Source organism: Kogia breviceps, chromosome 14 (genome assembly GCF_026419965.1).
Source record: "Kogia breviceps isolate mKogBre1 chromosome 14, mKogBre1 haplotype 1, whole genome shotgun sequence".
NCBI classification, from domain to species: Eukaryota; Metazoa; Chordata; class Mammalia; order Artiodactyla; family Physeteridae; genus Kogia; species Kogia breviceps.
In genome coordinates, this window is record NC_081323.1 from 66,933,169 (window position 1) to 66,950,372 (window position 17,204).

Consider the following 17,204-nt stretch of genomic DNA (forward strand, 5'->3'; position numbering starts at 1 on the left):
TCACAGACCAGCATGTAATAGCAGCTACTGTGTATGACCCGTAGCCACTGCAGGACCCATCACAGACTCCACTCTCCCTCGGCATCTCCTTGTTCCCTTCTTCCTACCCGTTGCCTCCCAGCTCCTGCCACCTCAAGCTCCTGGTGCTTCGTGGCCCCTCCTTACTGTCCTCTCCCTCTCTGTGACTCCCTGCCACCTAACGGCCACTGGCCAGCCTTGACACGGCTCTTTGGAGATGACATGCCTATCCCAGATCCATGTAGCTGGGTGGGAGTGGATGGGAAGGGAGCCAGGCTGCAGTGCTTCAGGGGACAGAGTGATGGGGGTCAGAAGGGCTCTGCAGCTTCCTGGAAGTGGCTGGTGGAGCTGGTAGCCCAGGGCATGGGGTCTGCGGTCTATCTGGTTTGAATCCCAGCTTCACCACCAACCAGCCGAGTTACCTTGGATAAGTCACTGATGCCCAGTACCTGCAAAATGAGAATAAAAGTAACCTCAACTTACAGAATGGCCACGAGGTATCTTAGTGTAGTCTTCATTCTTACGGCCTCTTGATATTGGTGCTTGATGCTGGGGGAGATGGGACAAAGGCAAGAAGAGGGCAGACACGTTGCTGGGCCAAATGGGGGCATTGGAGACAAGGGCAATCAAACCAAGCCCAGGGGAACCTTCTGGACTCACAGTTCTTGGAGAGCTGGGGTCTGCACACTTTTTCTTAAAGGGCCAGCTTGAAATATTTTAAGCTTTGCAGACCAGTCTCTATGGCAGCCACTCACCTCTGCTTTGCAGCAGGAAAGCAGCCATAGACAGTCCATAAATGAACAGGCGTGGCTGTGTTTCAATAAAACTTTATTTACAAAAACAAATGGCGGGCGGGATTTGGTTCGGGGAGGGCAGTAGTTTGCAGAGCTGCTGAAGTCGAGGAGACGCACTCAGTGTCAGCTGCACGTCAGCCGATCCTGGGCACCAGCACTACCTCCACTGCTCTCCACCATCCTCTTCCTTGAGAACCTTTAATCGGCACATTTAGGAAAACGAACGAGGAAGTCTGCCCTCAGAATTGCTACTCGTTGCCAGTGTGTTTCTAGAGCAATGGGTATAGATTTATGGAGTCAATTAGCGTTCTCTGTGGCCTCTGTGTCCCCTCTGACTAGCTTTGGGACAGTGGATTCTCTTTCAGGTTAAGGCCTTGATAATGGCCTCTAAGCAGAAGCAATGTGTTTTGGAAGTGATGCAGGATGTTAGTTGACCAGTGCATGTGATCCGAGGTCAAAATGGCCAGGGCCCACCTACCCGTGGAGAAGCTGAGTTTGGGGTGCCCGCCTTCCCGGAAAGACTCATTTTCTCCAGAATGACTCTTGGCCTTTCTCTTGACACCCTGCCCCACCACCCCGTGACTTAATCAGTTCTGCTCTAGGTACAAGCATCAAGAGTCAAAGCTCAAACATAAGACTTTCACAAGTTTTCATCCCCCTGGGACTCACTGTAGGATCCTTGCATAGGATTGTCCTATAAAGGGCATATTCCCCTCAAGATAGCCAGTGACGTCTCCCCCTCAGAATTAACTATGGCACGGTCTGATTTCTCTTAAGGGCATAGATCTGCGAGCACGTCCTAAAGGCAATGTAAATTATATACTATCCTACCCATATTTTCTCCCCTTAGAGCTTTATTATGGCATTTCTAGCCATTAAATAAACCATCACAGTGCTTGCTGCTAGAATTTAAACAGGAAGCTTGGAACAAACTGTCCAGATTCCAGTAGCGGAGACAACCAAGGAAACGTATATGAAAAGGGGGTGTGGTTAATAACAAGCATTGAGGATCATAGTCGTAGCACGTTAGAGCTTGCAAAAAGCTTTATTTTCTAGTTGGAACATCTCCTATTTCCAGGTTGGGAAACTGAGGTTCAAAGAGAAAAATCTAACATGAAGTCTAACATTAAGCTCGTGACAAAGGCAGGGTGTGGAACCAGGGCCCAGACTTACAAACCTACATGCCCCACTCTCCAGGGCTAGGCTGCTTAGCGTGATGGCAAAGTCAAGTTTCTCTTCTGTGTTTCTTCCCTGTCTCCTCCAGGATGGCTACTTCTCTCACCGGCCAAAAGAGAAAGTGCGAACAGACAGCAACAATGAGAACTCTGTACCTAAGGATTTTGAGAACGTGGACAACAGCAACTTCGCACCCAGGACTCAAAAGCAGAAGCAGCAGCCCGAGTTGACGAAGAAGCCCCCGAGAGGACAGAAGGAGCTTCTGAAGAGGAAGCTGGAGCAGGAGGAGAAGGGGAAGGGGCGTCTGTCCCCAGGGAAAGGTACCAACGAGGTGCTGCCTCCTGGTGAGAGAGCCCCGGTAAACGGCAGCCGAGGGAAGGATGCCCCAAGACAGCCCCACGCCCGGAAGAGTGGGGGCAGCTCCCCCGAGATCAAGTCTGACCGGCCCCTCAAGTGTGACATCTCGGGTAAGGAGGCCATCTCCGCCCTGTCCCGCTCCAAGTCCAAGCACTGCCGCCAGGAGATCGGGGAGACCTACTGCCGCCACAAGCTTGGGCTGCTGATGCCCGAGAAGGTCACTCGGTTCTGCCCCCTCGAAGGTAAGTCTCAGCCCCGTTCTGCTCACATTCTCAGACCTTCTCAGAACAACCGCCCTATTTTTCAAACCCCAAATGAAAACAGGAGATCTTTTGTTTGGGGCCTCCCTGGATTCAGAAGTCTCGTGTGAGAAAAGTTTCGCAAAATCAAATTACCTTTTGTTACAGCTTTAACCTGTTGCTTTTGTGGCAAAGGATAAAATACGGTGCAATCGGGGCTGGTGTGGAAGTCGTAGGAGGCAATGGTATTGATATGGTTTGTTTTCTGTCTCAGCAGAATATTGGGATTAAAATTGACACCAATATTACTATAATCGAATAAGATTTGAAAGGTTTCTAGTTGGTTGCATTGACATTGGAGGCTCTGGAAAACATCCTTCCCATTTTCCTCCACCTAAAATTCCTTCCTTCCTTATTTTCTCCCTCCTTCCCTTCCTCTCTCTCCCTCCCTCCCTCCTGCCCTGTGCTGGGCCCTCTTCTCTGTGCTGATGACCAGTGATAAATCAGACCTCTTGTTGTGATGCAGTGCGAGGTCAGAGCTGTAACAGTGGCGTTCACAAGCACAGGGGAGTGTCCTCAGAAACTGGCGGGGGACAGTTTTGCCCAGGTGAGGCGTCACCGTGCACCTCTGCATCTCACCTCACGCCTCTGACACATATTCCTTGCTGGCAGGTTTCACCTTTTCCAGTGCGTGTGGAAGGGGAGAAATAACAGTTACCGGGCGCTCACTGTGTCCCGGGCACAGCACGGGCACTTTGCATTCAGTCAGCTCAGCTCATCCACCGCCCAGTGAGGCTAGCACCGTCATCGTGAGCATAACTTTTTTACACATGAGAGACGTAAAACAACGTCCCTAAGGTCACATGGCTTGTAAGTGGTCTTACAAGCCTGCAGGTAGAGACATCCTGAGATAGATATTGCCATTCTGGGTTAGGTCATATTTTGTCCGGATCCCTTCTTAAAAAAAAAAAAAAAATGTCATGGCAGAAAATTTCAAACCCACCTCGGAGTAGGGAGAGCCTTCATGTTCCCATCATCTGGCTACAGTTAACTCGTGGTGGTCGCTACTGTTTCACCCATGTACCCCCATCCCCACATAAGCTCATTGTGAGCCAGTAGATTTTATTTTTCCTTGGAGAAGACGTTACATCCCAAATAGTCTGTGAATTAATTCGTCCAGTGGTTTTCTCCATGCAGAGGGCGGACTGCATCCAAAAGACACTTTCTACAGAGAAAGAGCCAGTGTCATTGGGAACAGAGAGGGATGCATTTGAAATGGAGAGATTGTGTTCTAGTGGAGTTCAGCCATGAACTAATAGGAAAAGCCCTTTCCCCTCGCTGGTCCCGGCTTCCTTATCTGTCCAGGCAGTGCCCTGCATTAAATACTCGAAGGGTCTTCCCACTTGGTCTTCCCTTGGGGCCCATTTCCCAATTTGCTCTTGGTCACCCCTCATTCTCATTGGCCATAATCAGTGCAAGGGGTACCCCGCTATCCCTCACTAAATGGGCAAGCATTCAAGATACCTCCTTGTTGCTTCTGAATTCAGATACCACCAAATGCTTTAGTTCACTCTCAAGTGGAGAGAGAAGGTCCCCGACCATGGGACAACCCAGAGGTCCTGAGGGCAGGGGTGGGGGGAGAACACATGGAAAGACCTGCATGGGGCAGGGGCAGGGTCCACGCGTGGAAGAGGAATGGGTCCATGGTCCCAGCGGCTGGGTCTGCCTCTTTGTCGAGACAGAAGGTTAGAGCATCAGGAAAGGTAACAACAGAGCTGGACCAAGAGGCAGGGTGGGGGCAGGGGGCTCTCAGTTCCCCCAACATTGGAGGATTTGGAAGCCAGGCAAGAAGATGCCTAGTGCTTCCTCAGTCCCCCATCTCTCTCTCGAGAAGGATGTGCATGGTAAGAATGGCTCCCAAGGAGAAAGGGGACTAGATCACCCCTAGAGAAATCCTAATTCCGTCTCTCCACTGGACAGGTAAGAAACGAGGCCCATAGAGGAGAGGAGACTTATCATCAAGGTCATCTAATCAGTTAGAGGCTGAACTTGGGCTAAAATTCAGGCCTCCTCATCTCTCACACATGCTTCTCTGTTGACCCCTGGTCACAGAACGGAGGGTGTGGATCAGGTGGGGGACGGCCACGTGGGTAAGTGCGTAGAGAGGTTTGGAAGTGTCCACGGCAAGCCCTTCACGTGGCCCTCTGGGTGGGGTGCAGTGGGGACAGCTTCAACTCTTGACTCAAGTTCATCTGCATTTTTTAAGTGTTCTGTTGGAAACCTGTATCTGTACTATACTCTCTTTTCAATAGGAAGGTCTACAAAGAAAAGGTTTGCTTCTCTCTTGCATTTTAGCCCTTCTCTAAGCAGTCCCGGGGTTCCCGTCATACTCTTGACACGACTTGGCAGATAGTGGCAGAATAAATAATTGGAGATGTTTCCAAAATCTTTTTCTTAGCTGGTGCATGGCCTGGCAGAGGCCTGAGCTGAATGTCTTTCCACGGGAATGACAGTGGGTACTCGCTGTCTACCAAGGGTCAATACACTTTTTCTATAAATGACCAGAGTAAATATTTGAGGCTTTGTGGGCCGTGCGGTCTCTGTCGCAACTCCTCAACTCTGCCATTATATCTCAAAAACAGCCAGGACGATACATACGCAAATGCACTTGGTTATTCCAATAAAACTCAATTTACAAAAACAGGCTGTGGGTGGGATGTGGCCCGTATGGGCTATAGTGTGCTGATCCCTGCAAGGTACCAGTTCTGTGTAGTAGGACCTCCAGCACGGTGCCTCCCATCCCACTATATCCGCACACCAGCCCTGTGAGGTCGGTCTCTTATCGACCCATTTAATGGATGATGAAATGGGGGCTCAGCGAGGTTTAGTCCTTGGCCACAGGTGCATGGCTAGTAGATGGCAGGGCTGGTATCGTATCTCAGGAATACAGAGCCTGAATCCTCCCGAGAGCCTTTCCCTCTTCAGGAGGCAGAAGGTTTCACTTTAGCCTAAACGGTCCGACCCCTGGGATGTCCTGAGCCCGCAGGCTGTTTCTCTCTGCCATCAGTACAGTTGCAAGGAGAAGGGTGGGTGTTGATGGGGGAGCGGGCGGGCTGATGTGGCCTGTCCTGGTCCCGCTGAGACACCTCCAGCGTGGCTGTGCAGCCTGGGGGATTCCCTGTGGCCTCTGCTGCGTCCGCCAAGGCGGCACACCGTCCAGGGAGCTGGGAGCTGGGTAATAAGATGGGCGTCTGAGCCTTGGCACACCAGCCGGTCAGGGCCTTCATTTACTGCACCGCAGCCTTCCCCTTTTGAAATAAATTCTCTGTGAATAGACTAATTGCAAAATAACCCTAATTGGGTAGTTATCAACGAACAACTTCCCGTGGAACAAAACAGCTTACAATTAATGGCATTTAAACCGTAAACTATTCTTCTGCAGAAAGCTAAGATGTAATTACACCCCATACGGAGATCGCGTTCCCTTTCTGGAAACCATGACACCCGGATTTCCCTCCGCTCAGGAGGGATTTGAGCTCCAGCTCCGCGGGCAGTGAGGAAGCCAGGTGGGGAGGGGAGGGGAAGTGGGTATGTGTGTAAACAGACACACACGTACACTTACATGTCTGCATGCAGAAGTACGCGCTGTTTGTCATTTTGCCGAACTCTGCGTCACCCAGACTTCAGCTGACAGGATGCCGGAAGTTGAATATAACTAAGGAAACAATTCCTCATGGCCTGAAGTCTGAAAAGTTACGAGGGGATCGATGTTAAATGTTGGCTTGTGTGAAGGGCTCCCGCTTCTCCACTCCCCACGCCTCCAGTCCCCGCACCCCAGCACCTTCAGGGAAAAGGAAGAGTCTAGAACCCCCGGATTGGTGTGCTCTGCACGGGTACCTTGCCCCTGTGACTCGTCTGCTTCACTGCCAGCCTCTTGGAGGAAGCAGCTGGAATGGTGACGTGTTTTCAGGAGGAAAACGCGGATCTGCGGACCATCCACTCACAGCCCCCAGGAGTGAGATGCGGTGAGGTCGGATGGGGTGCTCTACCCCATCGGCCCCCAAGCCTGGCCTCCGAGCGGGTTGTTTCTAATCCTGCAGCGCCCCTCGTTCCTCCCAGAGCCCCCGGGCTCACTGCAGCCGCCAAGCCACCGGACCCCACCCCCGCCCACGTTCCCCACTCAGGTGGCCCAGCCCCCAGTGCCCCCCGCCTCACCTGCCACAGTTGCCTAGGCCTCCTGTCCCTTCCTTAGGCTCCAGAATCACCCAGGAGCCTCCACGCACTCCAACTGGACCTCCCAGAGTTTCATGGAAATGAAACCATGTTGGATGGAAGGCCCAGGGTGGCCTGGGCTGGAAAAAGCTTTTCCATCGGAAGATCTGCTGACACTGGGTTTTGAATCCTGGTTCTGTCTTTGCTAGTGGTGTGACCCTGACTTCCCAGTGCCTCAGCTTCCTCATCTGTAAAATGGACACAGATACTCGTACCCTATCCTCATAGGGTTGTTGGCTGACATGGGATCATGAATTTGAAACCCCTGGTGCAGAGGGGGATAGGGTGCAGCGAATGTGTTTGGCTGTCGGCCGTAGCAAGGCGGTGGTGGGGGCGTTGAGAAGAGCGGAAAGCCCGCCTGCAGGGTGACCGCCCCTTGCCCAGCCCTAACTGTCTCGCTCTGGTCTTCAGACAAGGCCCCGCGTGCCTCAGCCACTCCCTCCTGCTCATCCCAGGCCCCTCCATTGTTGCCCCCACTGCACACTCCACCCCACCTCTTCCCTCTCCAGATCTCAGCCTAAATGCCCCTTCCTCAGAGAAGCCTTCCTGGACTACACCTTCCGCGGAGAGCCCCGGCCACAGAGGACACACCAGCCCTGGCGAGGGGCAGAGGTAGCTTTCCCAATAAAGACCATTTGACCTGTAAGAGGCATTCTAAGCAGGCAAGGCCTCATTATATTGGGAACAATTAAATGTCAAGATGCTCTCTCCAACAGCCCTCATAGGCCACCGACCTCCTTCCATCTTGAGTTAAAATGCCTCAAGAAAAAAAAAAAAAAGCATCTCAAGAGAGGCCCCACCTGTTACCGGGTGCCTCTGACACCTCCTCACTCTTTGCTGTGCCAGGGAAAGCCAGTGGAGTGACTGCAGCCCAGGTGTCCAGGTGAAGAATGAGAGATGAAAACGGAGAGGTTCCATGGAAAGCAGTCACTGGGAGTGGGGGTTGGCTGCCACCATAGCGGGGGCTCCGGGCCCGAGCCGCTGAGTGGGCCGGTGGTCCTCTGATGAGTGATGAGCAAGGGCTCTCCCTTTTAAGTCAGCTGACGAGCTGCAAGTTTGCAAGCGCGTACATGTGGCAGGGGCAGTGGCTCCAGTATTAGGAGTGAGGACGGACCGGAGGGAGGTTTCTGATGAAAAGACAATTGTCCTTGGACGCAGCAACCCGTCTTTACCCATCAGTCTTTGCAGGAGGCCAAAGACTCTGGACAAATAGGCTTCTGGATGGAGGTGGCTGATGGGAGACTGTCGCCTCAGATTCCCCATCTGTCGGGCAGGAACACTGCTTTCTCCTGGGTCTTTGCTGTATCGCTCAGGATGAGACAATGGAGGAACAGCCGTGGACAACTCAGAGACACCACAGTAATGGGGAGGCCGTGATGAAGCCAGATGATCCTCCTACAGCTCAGCCAAGCCGATGGGGCCGACTTGCCCAAAGGCCAGGTTTGCAGAGGACTCTTTCTCGTCTTTCTCTCGTCAAATCCCAGTGAAAAGGAGGTTTCCAGTAACAGTTCATTGGAGTGGGAGTAAACTCATGCCAAAGGCCCTCCTTGGGCTTCTGAGGGAGGGGTAGGACCCTGACCGCGGTCAGTCCAGAAAAGATCAGCAGACCCCATTCATTGGTCACCCACTAGGTGCCATTCGACGTCCCAGGCCAGCTCTCCCCAAACGTGTTCTGCGAAGGGCCAGATAGTAAATACAGTATGAGGCCTTGCAGGCTGCAGGGTCTCTGTCACAACTACTCAACTCTGCATGAAAGCACCCACAGGTGATACATAAATAAACGACCAGCATGGCTGTGTTCCAATAAAACTTTATTCTGGTCATCAGAATGTGAATTTCACATACTGTTCATGTGTCACAAAAGGTCATCCATTAGAGTTTTTTTCAGTTATTTAAAAATGTAAAAACTGCTCTTAGCTCGCAGGCCATACCAAAACAGGCAGTGGTGAGCTGCCCTTTGCCAGCTCTTAGTCTAGTATCTGGGGACGTAACGGTGAACAAAAGCACAGGATGCCTCGTCCCCGCAGGGCCTCTGCCCTACACAGCTCAGAGCACCATGTCGCCACAAGCTGGACGGTGACTCTGGGAGGCGTGCAGCCTGAGGCCCCACCTTGGTGGAGCTTCTGCCCTAATGGGAGAGGCCGGAGGGGACAGGTGACCCAGTAGACCTACAGTGCACTGTCTGGTGTGACGAGAGCTCGTAGACAAGCACAGCAGGCGACAGGACAGGGGAGGTGGACGTTTTAGGTAGCTGGCCACAGAAGGCCTCTCTGAGGAGCCTCGGTGGTGGTGTCACCAGGAAGAGGAAACAGTCCTAGCAAACAGCCTGGCTTGTTCCAGAGGCAGCCAGGAGGTCAGTATGGCTGAAGCAGAGGGAGCAGTGAGGGAAGCAGGAAGGTGAAGGGTCAGAGGCCAAGGGTCATGGCCAGGCCACCGCAGGGGGCTCGGATACTGATGTCAAAGAGATGGGAGCCATTGGAGGAGCTGAAGAGTTTTAGCATTATCTGATTTTGAATTTTTTAAAAAATTTTATGCTACTTTAAAGATTTTTATCAAAATCTTATTTTGATAAGAACACTTAACGTAAGATCTACTCTCTGAACAGATTTTCAAGCGCACAACGGTGTATTGCTGTTTACAGGCACAGTGTCGTACAACAGATCGCTAGAACTTATTCATCTTGCTCAGCTGTAACCTTATACCCATCGAACCCCATTCCCCATCCCCCCAGCCTCTGGCAACCACCATTCTGCTCTTTGCTTCTATGAGTTTGACTGTTTTATATTCCTCATATAAGTAGAATCGTTCAGTATTTGGCCTTCTGTGTCTGGCTTATTTCACTCAGCATGATGTCCTCCAGGCTCATCCATGTTTTTAAAGCTGAATAATATTCCATTGTAAGTCCGAATTTTTTAATCCCTTCATTCCTCAGTGGACCTTGAGGTTGCTTCCACATCTTGGCTTTGCTGCAGTGAAGGTGGGTGTGCTAACGTAATATCTCTTTGAGATGCTGATTTCACTTCTTGTGGATAAATACCCAGTGAGATATCACCTCACACAAAAGACAACAAGTGTTGGTGAGGATGCAAAGAAATTGGAATCCTTGTACATTGTTGGTGGGAATGCAAAATGGTGCAGGCGCTGTGGAAAACAGTTTGGAGGGTCCTGAAAAAATGAAAAACAGAACTACCATACGATCCACCAGTCCTACTTCTCGCATGATTTAGCTTTAAGGAAGGAGTAGAAACAGGGAAATTGTGGGGAGGTTCTTGCAGCGGCCCCAGTGAGAGGATAGGGTAGTAGGAAAAAGCTGCTAGGATTGGCCGATGGACTGGATGGAGGTGATCAACTGTTGGTGTTCTGGGCTGAGGGGTTTCTTTGGGGCACAAGGAAGACTCAAGCCTGACCCTTGAGCAAACATTTATTGAGCTCTGCTGTGTGCCAGGTCGTGTAGCCAACAGTCCCCCAAGGCCCTCCTTCGGAAGGTGGGTCTCCACAGGCCAATCCCACGTGGCCTTCTCCTTCTAAAGCACCGTGGTATTTTACCCCCTCCCCATTTTGGAATCGTAAAAAAAGCCAGCTGTTGCCCACATGGCTTTTTAGAAAGAGAAACATGCAGTTATGGGAAACATCATAAATGCCCCCCTCACCTCCCTCCTCCCGGAACGGCCTGCCAGCTGCACGCTCTGCCTTGCACTCTGAACGTTGTCATTAAGGTGTATTTGTTCCCTAACTGCCACGCACAGAAGGCAGAGCTGAAAGGTTTAGGCACAGAAAGAAGATGAAAACACCGGCCCTGAAAGAGTGAGATTAGCGCCCTCCCCGGCCTCACCCGGGCAACCCCTTCAGAAACTCCAGGCAGACATTTCCCAAGGCTTCCGCAGTGTATCTGAGACATGGTTAGATGGATTTTTTTTTTTTTTTTTTTCCTTCTCATGTGCTCACAATGACATCTAGAGACTAGGGGACCGGCAGCATGTGGATAACCCTGCATCTGTGGACCACTGCTTGGAGCAGCTCTGCAGAGAGCCTGACTAATCGGGGGCTTTGCAGACCAGTAGGGATTTTGTTCTTACCTGGGTGACCTGGAGGTGCTGCTGAAGGGATTTGAGCAGGGCTGGGGGTGGGGGCTGACCTGACATGTGTAACAGGATCCCCTGGCTGCGGTATTGACAGCAGATGCTAGGGGTGAGGACGGAAGCCGGGAGAGCTCTTAGGAGTCGGCTGGTCAGCATTTGCTCTGAGATTGCACATGGGGCACCAAGAAAGCGCCCCCTACTGTTTATCTGTCTCTGCCCCAGACCCACCCTCCACGTGGCAGGGGCTCTGTCTTACTCATCTGAGAATAGCACTGCTTGGCATGTCATAGGCCTCAGTCTTATCCTCCCTGGGTAAGAAGATAACACGGCTGTTTTGAGCTTCAGTGGCTCAAGCTACCCGTCCCGGGAGCTATGCAGAGGCCCGCATGAACTGGGACGGGAATGGGACAGTTAGCAGTCTGTGAGTGGCGTAGCCACCAGCTGGGGACTGAAAGTGTTTGTCCCCCGCCCCCTTCAACATTCACTCATTCAGCAGTTATCCACCGAGCATCCTCTGTCTATGCGGGGCACTAGGTTTGGGGGATCTGTTTGGGAGGAAAACAGACAGAATCCCTGTTCTTATGGAGCTTGCAGCCTGTTAAACGTGGGAGGGGAGACACATGAATCCAGTGAGCACAAAAATAAGTGCAGAATTGCAACCGCACCACCGATTCTGCAGAGACGTGGTTGAATTTCAGTGGGACTGAGAGATGAAGAGTGGGAGGAATTAACTAGGGAAAGAGCAGGAGGCGGAGTCTTCCAGGACAAGGGTCCATCATGTGCAAAGGCTCTGAGGCAGTAGGAGGCGTAGGGAGGTTGAAGAACTAACAAGACCACCTGGGGAACTCTGAATGTGAGCAGGAGGGTTGGTCTGTCGTCTTCCCAGCCGGATTTTAATTCCCCAAATCACTGGGTCTAGATGATCTACGTCTTTGTCTTGAGCGAGGAGAATGGAGCAGAGGCATCTGTAGGGACCAAACCGAAATCACCGGAGAGCCAAGAGAAGACTGGCCCGAAAGAGAGGCAAGGCTCTGGGAGTCCAGGACCGGGGACGGGTCCCACATTCCCTCCAGAGAACCGTGCTCCTTCCACCTTTGGGCCCTGACCCCCACCTCCACCCCAGCCTGAACGCGGGCTGCCAACTCCAGGGGGCCTCACCTCCCGTGGCACCTTTGTTTTCCAGGACATCCAAGGCAAAGAGGGGAATCCTCAGTGCCTCCAGCGGTGAGACAGACTCAAGCAGGCAGTGTGCCCGAGGGTGTTCCACTGGCACTAAGCTAGTGCAGGCTTAGGGGAAGGCTCTGAACCAGTCTCCCCAGGAAAGCCTGGCGGCCCCTCTACCACTGAGTGAGCTGCCAGACCCTCAGACAAGGCACTTGTCTTCTCTGAGCCTCACTTCTTACCTGTAAAATGGGTTGTTTGATGCCTCTCCTGCCTCCTTGGGTTGCTGTATGAAATACCATGTTTGAGAATATTTAAAATTTTCCCTCTATTCAGTCAGCGAATATTTACAAGCACCTGTTACAAATCAGCATTCGATTATTGCGGTTCGGAAGCCAGCCTCCAGGGTGGGCACGGGTGGACCCGCTTAACCAGCCAGGCAGTTTAGGATGCTTTTCTCAGCTTCCATGAGTGTCTCGCCCAGAACCTGCCCTGGGACCAGGCGAGTCACTAACACAGTTTCTTGTGCTCTGAGTCGTTCCTTCCTTTGGGTGCAGCTGCTTATGTGCCAGCCGCCCAGGGCTGGGAAATCAGAGCCCTGGTGCGGAAAGAGAGCCCAGGCGTGGCCCTTGTAGCATCAGTGGATGACAGTCAGTCCAAGCTAGTCCCTCCTTTTTGCACAAATCAACAAAACCAGCTTGCTTTTTCTCCTCTCTCAAATTATTTGTCAGTTAAGCGTTAGGAATTCCTTTCAACATCACTTCATTCTGGAAGTCTTCTGAGACTCTCTCCCTACATCTCCATGAGGTGCTCAGACTGTGTACCCCCAAATCACCTTATCCTAGAGTTGCCAGGGTCATCTATAGCCCCCCATTTAGCCACGAGGCCAATCTCATCTGTGTGCCAGGTCATATCTCCAGCCCCTGCTGGAGTAAAGTCTGTTTGCTAACCCCATGTTACAGATGGGGAAACTGAGTCTTGGGGAGGTCGAATAGCTTGCCTGGGGTCACACTTGCAAGTGGGAGACCTTTCAGACTCAGTTCTGTCTGCCTGACTTCAAAACCCACATCTCAGCCTCTCTGCTCTGTGGAGCTTTTAGTAAACCTGCCATCAGAATGTGTCGAATGAGTAATCCAGTTTCTCCAGAGATAAAGGGAAACGCAGAGGCAATGTTAACACCTATCTCTAGCTGTTCATTACTCTCCTTCAAAGAACAAGGTGCCGAGGTCTCTGTACAAGAACCTGTGCTTAGATAATAAGGCTTAACCTTGACCTAGGGATTGCTAAATGCCAGGGACTATCCTAAGCGTTTTAGCCATATTAGGTCATTCATTCTTCTGACAAATCTTTATTCCAGGAAACTGACACACAGAGAGGAAGGACACTTGCCTAAAATCACACATTTGCTCAGTGACCGAGCCAGGCTCTGAGCTCAGAGGCTTTGGTGCCAGCGGCAAAATGCAGAACCACCATGCTTCTATCCCTCTAGCAGCGGCTGCCTTCTAGCTGCAGTTTTCCTCCTCAAGCTCTGTCTGTCTGTCGCAAAGAGATCCATGCAGTCAAGTAATCTACCTGGTGCTGGAGCGGGGCTGATCCCCTGAAAGACCTCAGGTCTCGCCTGCAGAGCCGCGTTGGGTGAAAAATAGCCAGCGGCGGTGGCCTCCCATTTTCCTGCCAGTTTCTAGTTTCCATGGTATATTTGTGTTAGTGTAAAAATGACAAAGCAATAACTTTTCATTGTATCCTTCAGTCGCCCATGAGAGACTGGATTTAGGTCACAATTTACTACCCCGTGGAATTGAATCCAATTTTTAACACCATGTCAGCCATTCTAGTATTAGAGCCTTTTAATGGCTGTGAAATTTATACAATGATAAAGTAATTTAAAACATATGTAGGAAGAGCATCAGGCAAATTGATGTATAGAGAGCCCTGTGGTAAAAATGGAACAGGAGATAAACATGGAAAATGGTGATTGATTAGAGGGCAGCTGAAACAGGGCTCGCTTTAAGAAACTCTTAATGGCGAAATTAGTAAATTAATTGATTCCTCGGAATTTTGAGGGGGGTTTATGTTGCCCTAAATCAGAATCGAGGATGAGGCACAAAGTGCAAATTAATAGCTCACCTCAGAGCGTGGCACCGTTTGAGCGAGAAGCCTCGGCTGAGTAACTGGGAGGCTGCCAGGAGCCTGGCCCTGGTGGTGTTTCCAGCGGCCAAAGTGAAAAGATGGGGAGAAGACAGGGCAGCAGGATTTTTTTATTTTATTTTTAAAACTTGCTCAAATAATACAGAAAGCATGCTTGTTATAATACCTTTATTCAAGTGGGACCATATGCATTCCCATTATTTCAAAAAAACTGGAAAACGCAGCAGATAACTGGAAAATCTTTAAAAGCTTGGCCAGTCCCCTCGGAGAGGTAACCACTGCAAGCACATTTTTGGTTTTGTTTAGATATTTAAAACCAGCACTTGCAAAAAGAGAGTTTGTTTTGGAACGGAGGGTTTATAAATAATAAGAAACTGGTGTATAAATATGGAACTTACAAAAATATCAAATCTGGTTCGGGGCATGGGAAAATTCAAAAATCATGTGAAATTGACATCTGGTTCTAGAACTTGATGTTTTTTCATTTGGACGTGTATCTAGGTCTGAGACCTGTATCCGTGTCAGGAGACGGAGAACTATATAATCCTTTTTTTCTGTTTCCCAGTATAATGTTTATTTACCCAGTCTTTTTTATTGCCTATATAACTCTTTGTCATGGCTGACTGTTACTCTGGAGTGTGGCTTCACCACAGCTTAACTAGCCATTCCCCTATTGGTGGACATTTAGGTTGTTGCCAGGTTTTTGTATATTGGGTGGCTCTTTTCTCAACTCTCCCAAAGATGGTGCATAACCTCTACCATTCTAGGGCATCAGAGAAAAGCCAATTGCTGCTTATGATGGATGCCTCAGACATTAGAGCTTAATTCTCTTGGGGACCCTGAGTTGAGACTGGCTGCTCGGAGCATCTGAGAAATGGAATTGGTGGGTCCAAAGGCTTGTCTGTTTTAAATTTTGGTAAATACCATCAAACTATCCTGCAAACATGCTGTACCAATTATGGCAGCCTGTTCTATCCTGTGTTGGTCATACACAGGATGTTGGAAGCTTCTAGAACATCCTCATCCTCCTAAAGGGATCTGCTTTCTTCCCAGGAGCCCTGGTCAGGTTTCAAATTAGTAACGCCTCTGCATCCCAACCTTCTGAGATCCTAGCAGGTCTCTTCCATGACCAAGGACAGTAGTTTGAACATTGAAATCCTTAATACGTGGGCACCTGGGCCTTCCCCCCGAGATGCTGGTCCAGGTCTAGCACGGGACCCAAGAAATTGCGTTTCTAACAGATGCTGCAGCTGCTGCTCCAGAACCACACTTTGAGAACTACTGACCTTGAAGAATGATTCATCCCCTCTAGTTCTGCCCATTCTCCAGGTCATTGGTTCTGAATGGGGCAGTTGTTGCCCCCCAAGGGACATCTGGCCACACCTGGAAACATTTGGCTGTCACAACCTGATGGAGGGGCAGGGTGCTATTTGCAACTAGTGGGTAGAGACCAGGGATGCCGACAAATGTCCTACAATACACAGAACAGCCACACACTACTTTTCCGTTCCCAAATGTCAATAGTGCCTTGCTTGAGAAACCCACCTGTGGTCCTACTGGGATGGTGTGTCTGAGATGGGGCCATCTGCCTCCCTCCGGGGGCCTTCATCTCCTCCACGTGCCTAGCTCACATTCAGCATGGATGTGTCGCAGCCCCAGCCTGGTTCCTGGCCATGGAATACCTCCGCCTCATCCCGCCACCTTTCTAAGCCCTTAGCTGGCTCCTCTCCCCCTGAAGGCTCATCTCCCCAGTTTGAAGAGCCAATAACAATTAGATACCATGTATTGATTACTGACTGTTGCCAGGCTGCGTGCTATGTACGTGGAATTGTGCTTAACAACGAAAGCTTCAGTCAGTTGGCCTGTGTTTGAATTCTGGCTGTGCCACTCACTAGCTGCGTGACCTTGAAAAAGTGACTTCACCTCTCTGTCCCTCATTTTTCATCTGTAAAATGGGCACGATGACTGACATTCCAGTTTATCCCAGACAGTCTCGATTTGTGCCTGTTGTCCCAGTACAATTATTAATACTGCCCCCTTTCCCTCTCTAGAGTTACCCAGCGTGGGCAGTAAATTCTGTGGTCCCTCTCATGATAATAATGGTCTAACCTTGTAGGGTTGTTTGAGCACTGAGTGAGGTGATCTATGTGGAGTGTTCATGCAGAGGCTGGCCCTAGGAAGTGCTTGATAAAAGTTAGCTCTTCTCTTCTGGGTCTATACCTAAAAGAATTGAAAAAAATTTTTAAAAATAAAAAAATAAAAGAATTGAAAGCAGGGTCTCAAAGAGATATCTAAACACCCATGTTCATAGACACATTAATCACAAGAGCCAAGCAACCCAAGTGTCCATCGACAGATGAATGGATAAACAAAAGTTGGTCTATCCATACAATGGAATATTATTCAGTCTTAAAAGAGAAGGAGATTCTGGCACATGCTGCAACATGGGTCAACCTGGCAGACGTTATGCTAAGTGAAATAAGACAGATGTAAAAAAGACAAATACTATGTGATTCCATTTAGATGAGGCCTCTAGAGAAGTCAAGTTCATAGACACAGAAAATAGAACGGCGGTTGGTTGCCAGGGGCTGGGGGAGGAGACATGGAGAATTGCAGTTTAATGGGTAGAGTTCCCCTTTTGCAAGGTAGAGAGTTCTAGAGATTGGTTGTACAACAAAGTGAATGTACTTAACGCTACCGAACTGTACTTAAACTTAAAAGCTTACAGATGGTTGAGATGGTAAATTTTATGCTCTGTGTATTTTACCACAATTAAAAATAAAGTTAGTTCTTCTACAGACATGTATTGCCTCACGTAAGCCTCACTCGGCCTCAGTAAGTTAAGCTTTGTTCTCTTCATTTTATAGACAAGGATCCTAAGACTAAGTGAGGCTGGGTGATTTGTCTACACGTATAGACAAATTACGGAGAGGGTATGGGACATTAGACCGGGGCCCAGT

The 17,204-nt window shown here is 50.1% G+C and overlaps 1 protein-coding gene across 1 annotated transcript in view; it reads left to right on the forward strand.

Annotated features, from left to right (window-relative positions):
• XYLT1 (xylosyltransferase 1) overlaps positions 1-17,204 on the forward strand; it is a 325,897-nt gene that overhangs the window by 164,517 nt on the left and 144,176 nt on the right. Inside the window, exon 3 of the mRNA XM_059038015.2 lies at positions 2,077-2,587. Within this exon, the coding sequence (XP_058893998.1) occupies positions 2,077-2,587 (511 nt within the window). The remainder of the gene's footprint in view (positions 1-2,076; positions 2,588-17,204) is intronic.